This window comes from Triturus cristatus, chromosome 7, assembly GCF_964204655.1.
Source record: "Triturus cristatus chromosome 7, aTriCri1.1, whole genome shotgun sequence".
NCBI classification, from domain to species: Eukaryota; Metazoa; Chordata; class Amphibia; order Caudata; family Salamandridae; genus Triturus; species Triturus cristatus.
The window spans coordinates 123,851,632-123,866,523 of NC_140590.1; the positions used below are offsets into that span (position 1 = coordinate 123,851,632).

Sequence of the window (14,892 nt, forward strand, 5' to 3'; positions counted from 1 at the left end):
GGTATTTAGATGGCTCCCCTTCAACACCAGGAAAACTATCATGCAAGTCCTAGTCACCAGCCTCCCGGACTATGGTAATGCACTCTACATAGGAATCATCACCCAAATCCTGAAGAGACTCCAGAGGATACAGAACTCTGCTGCCAGACTCATCCTAGACCTCCCTAAACGAACTCACACCATCCCCAACCTCAAGCAGCTCTAATGGCTCCCCGTCCACAAGAGATGACCCTTCAAGATGCTGATACATGCCTACAAAGGCCTTCATGACCAAGGGCCAGCATACTTCCACCGGCCCTCCAGACACCTGCAATCCTCCTCCCATGCTCACACCCCCCTCAGCCGCGGAAGCAGCCGTGGAATAGGCACCTTCTCCTACCTCACCACCAAGTCCTGGAACAACCTTCCCCATCACCTCTGAACTTCTCCCTCCTGGAATTCAGAAAGGTACTCAACTGTCCTACCCTCTGCAGCAAGAACCTAGCTAGTGATTAGCCATGCTCTAGAAATCCTGTTTGATGGATTGTGTATTGCATCAAGTACCCAAAGTATCATTTTCAAGGAGTTCCGCTGAAAGTTTGGTTGAAGGCATGTTCATTTTCTGAGCCATTATCTGAGAAATGTTTAACTATGTGCTGATCATGTTTGAATTGCAGTTGCTGTGAGAGGAGGCGGAAGATTTCTCTTACCGTGAAAAAATGGGTTAGTGTTAATGATTTAAAATATTATGTTGTAGTTTCTGATTTGCCAATGTGACTCTAACCATGAATATGTGATGCTGTATTTGCAGAATCTATTAAAAAATGTATAAAAACTCCAGGTCTTTAGCATTAGGGGAAACATTCTATTTTATGGTGGGCTCATTCCATTTTACCGGGGGCTACTTCTATTTTGTATTTTGCTGCTCCTGAGATGACTTTGCATTTTTCGTTGTGGGACTATGTCCATCTAAACTAAGTTTACCTTTTCTGAGTTTGACTCCTGAGGTTTTGCTTAAAGTTGCTTAGTTGAGGGTAATTGTTATGATTATGTATTTATGTATTGAGCATTCATGGCATTTTCATACATTTTCTCTGTACCACATTTACTAACATTTCTGTAATCAATCAATTTTTTCCTTAGTTTTGATATTTAACTCAGTTATTAATGCTTCTTTATTGTACTCTGGTAAATTGTGGGGCATATTTACAAGACCTGTGTGCCACTGAAACATCACTTTTTTTAACTTTCTGGCTGCACAGCGTGCAGAGCCATAAATACGAGGCCACGGAAATCCACCTGCACGACTTTTCATGGCCTGGTAGATATGGTCTAAGGCAGTGCCTCAAACTGCATTGAGACCTGTGCCATGGACTTTGTGGTGTGTTCCCACTCACAAACACACTGTTTGTATAATAATTGTTTTTTTGGCGACGCATCATGAGATCGTGATTATCCTGTTTAGCTCTGTTAATTAAATTGCATCATGGGGTAGTGTTTACCATATAAAAATCCTTTTGTAAGCAGCATGATGACGGGTAAAGTAAATCAGCTGACCAATTGTGAGAGATTTAAAATCGAACAGGATTGTGGGAGGAACAATGATTTCCTGTAATGGAGACAATGTCCTGTGGTTTTAAAGCTTGGTGGCAGGTACGTGCATGTAATGAGTTTGTTAACAAGTGCAAAGGGTCAATCTCAACAAGATGAACTAATGGAAGTAAATATCAGACGTTAGTTTAAACCGTTGTATATTTTGAAGGTTATTGTTAAAGTGATTATTGAAGGGAGAGAGCGGGATTGAAGGTGGTGGTAGTGTGGAGGAAGCAGCCTGCCTGTGGGGAGAAACAAACAAGCTGTTTATGAGGAGCAGGAGGGAGAGATGACATTTGGGAAAATATTTCATTGAAACAATGGGAGGGGATTGGAATTGTGGAACACGCAGCCTGACCACAGGGAGAGACAAACGAGTGGTTTATGAGGAGAGGGAGGGAGAGATAACATTTGGTACATTACCTTACTGAAAAGATGGGAGGTTGATTGTATTATGACAGGGGTGCTAATTGTTGGTAAATATGACCGCGCTGAAATGTAAAATGCACTTTGGTGTATCGAGCACTCAATGTGGAAAATACTATTCAAACATGATGTGAAAGTATGATTCATGCCAATGAGTTTAAAGTATGATTAATACTAATTAGTGATTGTTTATTGTTATTTACAGTGACCCCTGACGAAGGGCACTTCTTTGCCCGAAATGCATTGGGATTTATTCAATAAACACTGCTTTTGATGAACTTCGCTTTTGTCATGTTCTAACGAGAGGTCCGGAGGGGCACAGTCTGAACATTAAGAAATTTGGAAAATGGCGCTTGACATTGTGTGGGGACTGAAAGTTAAGATTGAAAAACAAAGAAGAGGAATAAAAGGATGAATGGAACAAGAGAAGAGTGGTTTATGAGGAACTGATAATTGCCAACGCGGCACATTTCGCAGTGCGTTTGGTTGGGGCCATGACGTCCCACTGCATAGATTTGTTACTCACGGTGTCGATTGGGCAAGACACTTTTACCAAGCTGCACGCACAATGGATTAATTTTGGACAAGTCAGAGAATGAAGAAACAATGGATGAAAAGGTGTGCTCCCATTCCCAGAACTGTTTATGTAATAATGATTGCCCAGCCCTGGGTTTGCCCCCGCCTTGTGAAAATGGTTAAAATAGATGATAAAGTATTACCCCACACTGTCGATGGAACATCTAGGTTCGTCTTTATAGTCAGTGTCAATTTGTTTAGGCAAGGAACTTTGGAGAATGTCACTGTTTGTATAATAATTGTTTTTTTGGCGACGCATCATGAGATCGTGATTATCCTGTTTAGCTCTGTTAATTAAATTGCATCATGGGACATGTAGTGTTTACCATATAAAAATCCTTTTGTAAGCAGCATGATGACGGGTAAAGTAAATCAGCTGACCAATTGTGAGAGATTTAAAATCGAACAGGATTGTGGGAGAAACAATGTCCTACTTTTTAAATAGAATGCACCATGTCCTCTGAGCCTTTAGGGCCTGTATTAAAGTTGTCTCATAAGTATTAAAAGGGAAGGTGTAGGGTAGCAAAAGATCTATTTTGCCAGGTCAAAATGGTAGTTTAAAACGAACGCTCCTTTACTACGCATGTCCATTGGAACGAATCCTTTACCACGAATATACCTTTACTACGCATGCTTTTACAACAAAATCGGCATGCTTAGTAAAGGCATGTTTGTGGTAAAGGACTTGTGGTAATGGCCATGGTGGATTCGTGATTGAGATGGCGGAATACCTGGGGTTTTTTGTGTTCCTCTCTTCTGGTACTGGAGTGGGAGAGGAGCAAGAGCTGCATATGCCCAGCACCAGTCTGGCAGAGACGGCGAGCTGAACGCATTCCTAGTTTCAGCAGCCCCTGGCTGTGCTCGGCGAGGCGGCAGGGACGTGTGGCTGCCCGGGAAGACTGCGCGCCGAGACGCTGGTTCCTGGAACCGGATCTACCAGTCTAGCTGTGGCGGTGAGTGCGCAACACTACACATGGGGGAAATTGCAGTCCATTGACAAGGAGGTATGAGTTTTGGTTCCTTCTTCCCCTCCTTGCGCTGCTGCTGGAGACCCCCCTCGAGGACTGGCTCACGCTTAGGGAGGGCGCTAACTCGGGCTGTTTGACCCGTGCAGCCCGAGGGAGGTGTATAGTTTAAAAGTGACTGAATGTCCCTGTCAGAAACGACTTTTAGGGGCGCAGGGTCGTTATGGTCCACAGTGGCCTGGGTGGCGCAAGTGTCGAGCCCGCCGCACCTGATCCTCGAAGGGGGGGAGGGGGTTGGGGTACCCATGTCCATGTCTCGCATGTCTTTACCAACCATGTCTTTAAAGCGAAATTTTCGCTGTAAGGGCTTGCATGGTAAAGCCATATGCGGAAACCTTTAACACGCATATGCTTTTATCACGCATGCTTTTACAACGAATTTCGTTCTAAAGGCATGCGTGGTAAACGTACATATGTTATAAAAATATGCGTGGTAAAGGTTTGCGATGTCGTGGTATTAGCGTTGTAACGCATGCGTTGTAAGGGCATGCTTTACAATGAAATGCGATGTAACGTCATACATCCACACAATGCAGGGTTTGGCCTGAGACATCTTCTAAACGGCTACTTTAGAGGGTGGCAAAATGTGTGATGCAGGGCCACTAGTACCATTTAGGTTACAGACCTAGGTACACCTAGTTCCATATACCAGGGAGTTAGAAGTAATTTAAATATGCCAATTAAGAATATGCTTAAAGGAGAGAACACACGCATGTTAGCACAGTTAAAGTGTGCAGTCATAAAGCCAACAAAAAGAATGCAGCAAAACAGGTGTAGAGAAGGGAATACGTTTGGGGGAAACGCACACCAAGGATGTCAGATGTAACATAATGTCTCTTGATTTCATCAAAAATATTTGAAATGCAATAAAATGTATGCGTTTTAGTTTCCCTTTGCTTTGGTCTGTGCGCCAGTTTTGTATTATGCAATTAGTAATTATCCAAAGCATGTTGGGCTGGCGGGTTATTTGTGACCAGGTTTGGTCTCTATTCCCCCCTCCTCCCCCCCCCCCCACACACGCACACACCCCCGTCCACCAGGACCTTGTTATTTGTATTATCCGTAAGTCAGGAAGAGGTTTCACCATCGTTGATATTATTAGAAACAATTAATTCAGATATTTCACCCCAGCCTTCACACTATGCTTTTCCTTTTCTTGTGTAAAAAAAAATGCTGAAAAAGACATAACTGTTCATTCGAATATGTTTTGTTTCTGCTTTACTCTGGCTGCAGCCGACATCAGTTACAGTTTTAGAACTTGAGAATGTTGGACTTCGGTCCCTATACACTGCCGTGACTGTGAGAGTTAAGAGGATAGACAGAGATCACTACTCACCCACTACCGTGACACGTAGAGGAAATCTACTATAACTAAATTTAATGGGAGAGGTTTCACTGTGTTCATATTTGAAGTAGTAGTTTCTTGCATCCGATCTCCTGACGTCATCGATGCTGAGGGAACAGTCCCATTGCGTCACATCTCCCACCAGCGTGAAGCGGCCTCTGGTGTCCTCGCGGATCTCTTTGTTCTCATCATTTGAAGCCACGGCCGCGTCGCGCAGGCGGTCACCTTCAATGAACCAGTATCCGCGGGGGCTCTCTGCTGCCCTCCCCGTATCTTGGATGGTGAACTGGCAGGGAATGAGGACACACAGGCCTTCCTGGACCGTGACGGGGCTGCGCGCCGTCAGTGTATAATCTTTCAGGGCACAATGGACACCTGCGGAGACAAGAGCGGCAGGAAATGTAAAATGAATAATAATGTTAATACTGTGAATTAAAGGAGAAAAGTAGCGAGCGGAAAGATACAGAAGGCTCGATGTCAAAGACAAGGTCTTGAAAAGAGGGGCACGAGAGGGCGAGGCCTGCACAAATAGTACATCTTTATTCGTGTGTAATATTCTACCGATGACAATTGTATTCAGATGCGAACGCAAAAGCGACTAAAGTACAAACAGTAAAACATTAGAAAGGACACTTGTTAACACTGACTGCAGCACTCTGGTGCGTCTGTCAGGCAGAGAAACGTTTATTTTCAGGTCCTTCCATCTCTGTGCCGAACTCGCGGCCACTAAAAACTCCCTCTCAGTCTCTGCACACATAGGAAACATGCACTCCCACCTCCACCTCAGTTAAAACCGCATTCCCGGATCCCTTAATCTAGTAGAGATTTTCTTAATCGTACTATGAATGATGTTTTTATGATTGAGGTCCTTCAACTTCTTGCGTTTAAAGTTTGTCTCATGTCTGTTAAAGTTTTACGTTTCTAAAACGGTTTCTGCAAAGCGCCTAACATTCCCTGAGGTGTTGCTGTGCTATACAACAGTTGATTGCATTTTTAAAACAAGCATTTGCAATACAATAGGGCTCGCATTGGTGAGAGTTTAAGTTATTGGCATTGATAATGACAATGCCGTTTATTTATGTGTTTTGAAAATTAACACATAAATAAAAGGCATTGTCATTTATACTGCCAATAGCTCAAACTCTCTTAAATGCGAGACCTATTGTATTTCAAAGAAGCGTCCGCCATTGTTCTAAGCACGCTGAATGTTGCAGTAAAGCGCGTTGTGCCTGAAGTAGGAGAAACTCATTAAAGAAAATAGTGCTTACAGACTGAATAAAACGCACCGTATAACAACAGAAGTAAAAGGGCCAGTCCTCATGGGAGGTTACAAATGAAGACAAGGCGGTACTACGGAGGGACCAACAAGCCTAATAACGAATCAGAAGTCAGCATACAGCATGCCTCGCAGACAGGCGCATGCCCCGCGGAGCCGCACATGCGCTGCCCAGGCTCAACCTAAAAATGGGTGGTATTAATAATAACAGAGCACTATCATGTTACAAAAGTGGCCCTTGGCCAAATGAGCAATTGTGCCACTTTTAATGCTGCAGAAAAAATTGCTTATTACAGAAGAAAGAGCCCATATATGTTTTCTACAGCCCATACTGTAAATCCAATCACCCGGGTGCACATTTTTCATTTGCACAATCTCAAAGGGTTGTTCCCTCTTTTGCCTCACATTCTGACCCAACGCAAATAACGGAAGACTTTTGCCCCATCTCCCTTCTTTGTATTGCTGATGCAGACACAGGTAATGCAATGGAAACACTCATTGTAGATAACTACCACACAGCGACCAACGGCAATACGAAAACTAACTTCATTTTCTACACAAATCGCCCGGCTAAATGGAAAACCACCTTCTCTCTTCACCTTCAAGTCGCCAAGCCAGTAATCATTCCCTATGGTGAAACAATCTCAACTACCATCTCCCCGACCTTCAAAGGGGAACTCACCATCTCCATCTACAGAACTGGAACCATTCTCATACAGGCCACCGACCCGCACCTCACCACTTTTGACCGCCACTTCCCCACACTTCTTTCCTCGTTAACTCAACTAAGCCGTCAAACCATATCTCCCCAACCCACCATCACTCTTACTAATAACGTGGAACTGATCCCATCTCCCTGCCCTGAAGAACCTCTCTCCAACTCATGGACATCCACCATCACTCACTATAATCACACTACCCCAATCATTACTATCCGACGCCAAACACCCACAACTATTACATCTACTGAGCACACTAGGAACAACAAACTCACAATTAACAAACACCACAAGACCGATCTAGATCTTGACAGCTCGGACTCTAACCTCTGCCCTCCCGTGACCGAAATCCCCACAGGCACTCTCCGCTCGACCCGTGATAATCTGAACCCTCCCTCACAAACTACCTCTTCCTCCAACACAGACCCTTTTCCCCCGACCCTTACGTCCCTGATGTCCAACGTCATCTCCAATCCAGTGGTCTCTCTCCCCCTACTACCACTGCACACTCCCCCGCCGATGTCCGACATCCACAGACACAACCGGTCTCCACCGATTACCTCACTGACAACCCCCGCGACATCCCCATGGCCAACGTAGTCACCAATCCTTTAAACTCGTTCCCCCCTATTATCACTACACACTCCCCCTCCGCCGTCGCACACCCACATACACAACCTGCCTCCACCGCTAATCTCATTGACATTCCCCGGAAATCTGACTTCTTACCTAGAATTTCTCTCCCTCCTCACTTGGACAGTAGACCCTCTACTCCTCCTTTGAACCCCTTGAATGGGAGCATTACTAATCCGGCTCCCCACGTCCAACCTCTCCCCTCTCCTAACCCCACTGACTCTGTCCAATCCCCGACCCCTGTTCACCCTCCCTCCAAAGACCCAAGTCATTCTCGGCCCCTGCCTAAAACCTTAAACTTTTTCAGCTCAATAGCACAGCAACTGAACAGAATGGAGCTGAAAATTAACTCCCTTGCTGCTGATTTCCTATACTTACAACAAGATCTTCTCAACAGGACCAAGCCGCCGTGCTCCCTCTCCCCGGGTAGATTTCCTCCCACCCCACTCAATACCACTCCCTTGGCCCCTCAGTGCAACCCTCGTCCCTCCAGTCCGTCAGTGAGTCCGGCACTTCGACCCAACCGGGATCGCCAACCCTTTTCGATACCGAAACCTGATGAGATCAACGACTCTTACCTCACTTTGAGCCAGAAGTCAGCCCCTTTCCCCATCCCTGTTATTATCGGCACTAACAGAATCCCTAAAAATGTCCACTTGCCTAGACCTCCAGCTCAATACTCCTCTATCCACCTTAATCCCCCTATCATCGAGGCTCCCCGTCCCCTCTCTTGCATGCTCCTCAACTGCAGATCAGCAGTACAACACGCCACAGACATTGCTGAAGCTCTACTCGCTGAAGAAATTGACATCGCTTTCCTCACTGAATCCTAGCTCAATGTCCACTCCACACCCATTCTTGACATTCTCACCCCTCCAGGGTACTCCATCATCAGACAAGACAGACCGATCAAAACGGGGGGGGGGACTAGCCATCATCCACAAGGCAGGAATACAGATTACCAAACTTAAACCTGCAGAAAACCTATCGTTTGAATACCTGGGCGTCGAGCTCAGTGCCAAGGGCACCTCACCCATCAAATTCCACAGCATCTACCATCCTCCTGGAGAGCGTTACCTTTTCCCAGAAGAACTAACAGACCTAATATCACGGTTCTCCATGACAGATACTAAAGACGTGTTCCTGGGTGACCTCAATATCCACTGGAACGACCGAGAAGACTCCACTGCCCAGAACCTATCCAACCTACTTGAAATATATAACCTCAAACAACTCTGCAATAAACCAACTCACATCAAAGGTGCAACACTGGATGCGATCATTACCAACAATGATCTGGTCTCTCTGACAGCGATTTCTCCCATTGACTGGTCCGACCACCACCTCATTCTGTTCAAGATTGATGCACTTGTCTTCCACCAACCTATTCGTGATGACAAACCTAAACACTGGACCAGAAATATCAAAGCAATCCCTTTATCCGAACTCGAATCCAAGATTCATGCCCATCTTCAACTCCAACCCTCATCATCGACGGCCGATGACCTCACTACACACTTTAACTCAAAAATGACAGAGGTTCTAGACCAAGTAGCTCCTCTCAAACTCAAACAATTGAGGCAAACAAAATCTAAACCCTGGTTTAACGTAGTTCTGAATGAGGAAAGGCGTCAACTCAGACAAACGGAAAGGTCTTGGAGACTAAACCCCTCGACCTTACACCTAGCGCAACTTAGATCTGCTCGGCAAGCATACAAAAAACACATTTTCAGTGAAAAGGCGTCTTTCTTCCACAGCCAACTAGATCTGGCAAAAAACAGACCGAGAGAACTCTTCAACATTGTCAAAAGCCAAACTAACTACACTCCCTCTCAAGAAATCAAAGCCACCAATGAGCATTGTGAAGAAATTGCCACCTTCTTCACTGATAAAGTCTTGAAAATTGATCAATCCTTCATCCAAACCTCTAACCCTCCTTCCCTCTTAACCTGCCGCACTCTAACCACTCCTGATCATTCAGAAAGAGTTCTTACCAAGGACAATCAGGTCTGCCTCCAGCTAAAAAACAATGCGCATTGGTCCGACTTTGAGCTAATGTCGGATAATGAGGTTTTCAGTATAATTTCTAACATAAAACCTTCCTCCCACACTATGGACCCCATCCCATCCACAATCATAAAAGAACTTAACCACACTATTTCCCCTTTCTGGACAAAAATCATCAACGCCTCTCTCACCTCAGGCTGTGTCCCAGACTCCCTTCAGCTTGGACAAATCACACCCATTTTTAAAAAACCAGGGGCCGACCCTAATGATCTCAACAACCTCAGACCTATATCCAACCTCCCATTCCTTGCAAAAACATTGGAGAAATGCGTTCTCCACCAACTCAACAAACACATTGATGAGTTCAACCTCCTCAACACCTTTCAATCAGGATTCAGGAAAGGCTGTAGCACGGAAACAGCTATGCTCAACGTCTCTGACGATATTCACAAGGCTTTAGATGAAGGTGATGCCTGCCTACTCATCCTTATTGACCTATCTGCGGCATTCAAAACAGTAAATCATCCAGCGCTTCTGGAGACCATGTCGAAGCGCTCCGGCATCAATGGCACAGTACTAAAATGGTTCACCTCCTTCCTTCAACACCACTCGCAACAAATTAGAATCAACTCCTGTCTCTCGAAGCCAACAAAAGTCACACTTGGGGTCCCGCAAGGCTCGATCCTCTCCCCGGCCCTCTTCAGTCTTTTCATGGAGCCCCTCACAATCATCTTGAAAAAAGCTGGAGTGAATTACCACCTTTACACTGATGACACCCAAATCTATTTCAAAATCAAGTCTCCCAGCGACATCCAACACCTCAATGCCACTCTAACCGAGATCCAAACTTGGTCCAACGCTAACCACTTAAAACTCAATCCAGATAAAACAGAACTAATCCTATTCTCTCCAAAAAGCAACCATCGTCCAATCCAAGAGTGGCTCAAGATTCTGGTCGCCCTAAACTGCCCCATCGTCCTATCTGACTCAGTTAAGTCTCTAGGCATCACCCTTGACAAGAACTTATCTTTGGAGGCCCACATCAAAAACTCTACAAAAAGCGCTCTTTTCTCTCTAAAACACCTAAAGAAATTGAAACCTTTTCTTCCCCATGATGACCTCAAGACAGTAGTCCAATCCCTAGTTCTCTCTAAAATCGACTACGGGAACGCCATCCTAAAAGGGACTCCAAAAGCTCACTTAGCCCCTCTAAAGGCAGTGTTGAACATGGCCGCTCGACTCCTATCTGGAGTAAAAAGATTTGATCACATCACTCCAGCTCTCAACTCCCTCAACTGGCTTCCCATGGAAGGGAGGATTATTTACAAACTGGCCTGCATCACACACAAAACCCTTCACTCTCCGGCCCCTAACTACCTGAACAACAAACTGGTAAGAGCAGGTCAATCCAGATCGCTGAGAAGCTCCAACTCACTCCTTCTTATTCCTCCGAAACTGAAAAAGAAAACCACACAATACCGATCGTTCTCTGGCAACGCTCCCAGGATGTGGAATGCTCTCCCTAGAGTCCTCAGATGCAACCCCTCCTTCTCCTGTTTCAAAAGGTACCTGAAAATCCATCTCCTTAACAAATACTTTCCTGACCAACGTCAACTAACCTAGACTTTAATATCCGAGTTTACTCCTCTCTCTTGACATTCAAGGATAGTTGGCGACCGGACTGTGTTAACCACCTTATCTCCCATGCTGTATTTTTTTTATCCCTGGTTTTGCTTCCTTACTGCCTGCCTACTATGTAATGCAATTTCCGTCTGTTTTTCTTTACAGTATGTATGTAAAGCGCTCTGATACCTACGGGTCAAGCTAGTGCTATATAAAACTTTTAAAATAAATAAATGTGATGTAATGTAAATATAATTTATAGAGCGCAACTTATGCCTGAGGGCGTCTTGAGGCCTACGGAGAGAGTGCCACATAGGAAGTCACACACTGTGCCCCCTGAATGTACGTTTTGCGAGTGGCCAGTGGTTCCTGTGAACTTTCCCTGAGATAGGTGTGAGTCACACAATGCACACACCTGAAAAGGAAGTCCGACCCCCTATTAAAGTAAGACCAGTTCCCCTTCCTTGAAAGATGTAGAGCTGTGGTCCATCTTTCACTGATGTGCACCTAACTGTGCAAGCATCAATGGGTGCTTCCACTGGACTTTCCCAATTAACTTGGCACAGACTGGGACCATGCACAATATTAATATAATACAGCCCTCGTGCAAGCCCTGACATTTGCAAATGTCTGCCTTCTGACTAGAGAAGCCTTATGTTTAGCACCAATCCTGAAGAAAAACGACAATGCACTGCAGAATGCAGTCACCCTTTTCAAGGAACTAACAAAATGGGCAACATTTTATAAAATGAGCACTGCAAGTGCTAATTTAAGACATGGGGCATATATCACATAACGGAATCACAAGAAACGTTACTTTAAGGCAGTCTCTGCTACAGTTTTGGGGTGACTGGTATCTTACCTAGTTATAGAGCTCGACCAGTGCTATTTTATCACTTAAAACACTGTCAAATGGTGGTTTGTTAAAGGAGCTTTAAAGGCATGTACTGCTTGTGCCTTAAAATGGATCAGCGTTTGTTGAAAAACATAACGTAAAAAACAGAACATACCACAACAACATACACAAACATAACACAATAAAAACATAACAGGGCACAACGCAATAAAAGTCAAAGCAGAATTTAAGATAATAACCTCAGTACAACACATTGTGTTGCAAAAATGTAGCACAAAAACACAGCAATACAAAAAAGTAGAACAAATCACCACAGTAAAAAAAAAGACACACAACTAATATATGTAAATATTTTTGATACACATTAGTATCTTTAGAATACTACTTTCATAATTTGGTGATAAAAGATGCTTCACACTCTGCCTTCACTTTACATTAAATATGGCCAGCCAAACATGTTTCAGCTCCTGCCCTCTGTCTGATCCCGGCACCATTGTTGGAGATGCAGCTTACATTTTTCAATTTATAATCCTGAAACTATTATAAGTGCCTGACATGAAACTTTAGTAAATATCGCCTGCCTTAGAACCAGAAAAATAAACTCAGGAAATAAATTATAACTTACTTCCAGTTGTGTCCAGCCACAGGATCTGTAATTTGTGAACTCAACTCACCTAGCAACCTTTGATTCCGGATTGGGCTTTAGGGGCACTCAACCCAACTGTGTGGAAGAAAGTATTTCAATTAGGGGTGGGCGGAATTTGAGAAATCCACTTTCGCAAATTATCGCGAAAATGTTTAAAATTATCGCAAACAAGCGGAAATATCGCGAAGATGCGGAAGTTTTTTTCCCGCATGTTCGCGAGATTTTCTGCATGGTTGCGGCTCGCCAACTTACCCATGTGGTTGCTCGCGGGCGCGGCCATCTTGTTTTCAGTTGTCTCGCGGTGCATGATCGCGAGAAGAAAGACGTGATCGCGCGACGCATGACGTCACTGCGGGCGCGAACTGTCGCGAGACAGCGCAAATGGCTAAAAACAATACAACATCTCATGGAGAACGTGACCGGATCAAGAAAACTTGTTGGCGAACGCAGGGATTCAGGTAAGGCGATCGCGCGCGCGCGAGAATGTATTATTTTACAGCGCGAGCAAGAAACAAATTATCGCCAAGCTGCGGAACGCGGAAATTTTGACATTTTCGCGCTCTCTGCGGAACGCGAAAATGTCAAATTATCGCAATTTCCACGAACGGAACAAAATTTTCGCCCAGGCCTAATTTCAATGCAAGGAGAAAGCTCTTGGGGCCATATCAGCAACGGCCAGCGATAATTATCGCTGGCCGTGCTTAGCGATAATTTTCTTATCGCTGGCTATCTCTGCTTTTTATCGCCCTGGAAGCGCATTATCCCCAACGCGCTGCTCCAGGGCGATAAAAATTCCAGCGATAGCGATGTTATCGCCGTTTTGCAGGGAACATCGCTGGTTTTCCAGCGATGTTCCCTGCAAAAGGGCGATAACCTTGCTGATACGACCCTGTGGTCGTATCAGCATAATCCACCCCCAATTTTAGGGGTGACTTAGTCAGGATTTTAGCAGACGTTAGTTTTTGGAGAAAACAGCAGTTTTCTCCAAAAACTAACGTCTGCTAAAATGCAAGGGCATCCTTGCTGATAGCGCAAAGACACGTTATTGCTTTCCTGCCATACAGTGTATGTCAGGAACGCCCACTTTGCATCTCATTAGAGATACAAAGGTAGGCGTAGTGTAAAAGGGTGGTAACATGCGAATACGCATGTTAGCACCCTCTTGCTGATGGGCCTTGGTTTTATCTCCGCTTTTCTGACTTTTAAAGCCAGAAAAGCAGAGATAAAGCCCTTGATGATATGCCCCTTGGTCACTAGGAACATTTATTTTCTTCCTCAAAATGCCATCCCGAGACCAGACTGGGCGGTAGAAAGAAAAATACATTACGTCTCAATTAAGAGCATAATAACGCCCAGGAGCACACTGTGTCAGATCAGATTGACATGTGAATAGAGGGTCTGATGCAGCCTTCTCCTCCGTTAAAGTGTTACAGTAAACGTTCACCACATTTAAGGTAGGAAAGCTGGTTCTGGCAGAGAGGTGGCATTCATAGTATTAACCCACCTTGTGCTCCACCTGGGCAAAGACCTGACAGTTCTGAGCAACACACACAGAAGTGCACTAGGTTCTCTGAGCATAGAGCGTATACTAGCATTAAAATGCATTACACTAACCTGTGAGGAGTGCCATTTGGCAGGGCTGATAGTGTATTCCTAAGAGACGGAAAAAACATACAAACTGAAAGGGGGGGAACACATTAGAGCACTGAGCAAAAGAGTTTGGCTTATGAAAGAATTGTCTGCCAGGCATAACAGGGTTTGTCTGCCATCAAAAGGACAAGTGATAGTCCAGGAGCAGAACACACTCAGCCCGGTGAGAGGGGAGCCCATGTGAGAGCCAGAGGAAAAGCCTGGACAGGCATGAAAAGCACTGTGCACCCCGGGACTATGGCATGCAGCTAAAGGCAACATTGGCAGAAAAAAGCAGGCTTAAAGCACTTGAGAGGTGAGTAGTCCCACTGAAGGGGCAGCAGCTTACCAGGGGTGAGGCAGCAAACTGTTCCAAGCGTGAGGAGCATTGTGTACCCCCTGGAGGTTGTCTACCACCACCACCTAGAGGAAACAAGCATTGAAAATGCAATAGGCCTTGCCTTTAATTAAGTTAAAGCCATTTTCTTTGTTACGGAAAGTAGTAAAGAAGGAAAAGAGAATAGTAAGAATGAGGGGGATGTTCGAGGATGTGTCCTAT

At 44.8% G+C, this 14,892-nt stretch overlaps 1 protein-coding gene across 6 annotated transcripts in view; it reads right to left on the reverse strand.

Annotated features, from left to right (window-relative positions):
- The window catches only part of LOC146809007 (sialic acid-binding Ig-like lectin 13), a 395,766-nt gene that overhangs the window by 201,299 nt on the left and 179,575 nt on the right, over window positions 1-14,892 (reverse strand). For all 6 annotated transcript variants that reach the window (XM_085615794.1, XM_085615791.1, XM_085615792.1 and 3 more), the window contains one exon: window positions 4,936-5,319. In XM_085615794.1, coding sequence (XP_085471920.1) covers window positions 4,936-5,319 — 384 coding nt within the window. The remainder of the gene's footprint in view (window positions 1-4,935; window positions 5,320-14,892) is intronic.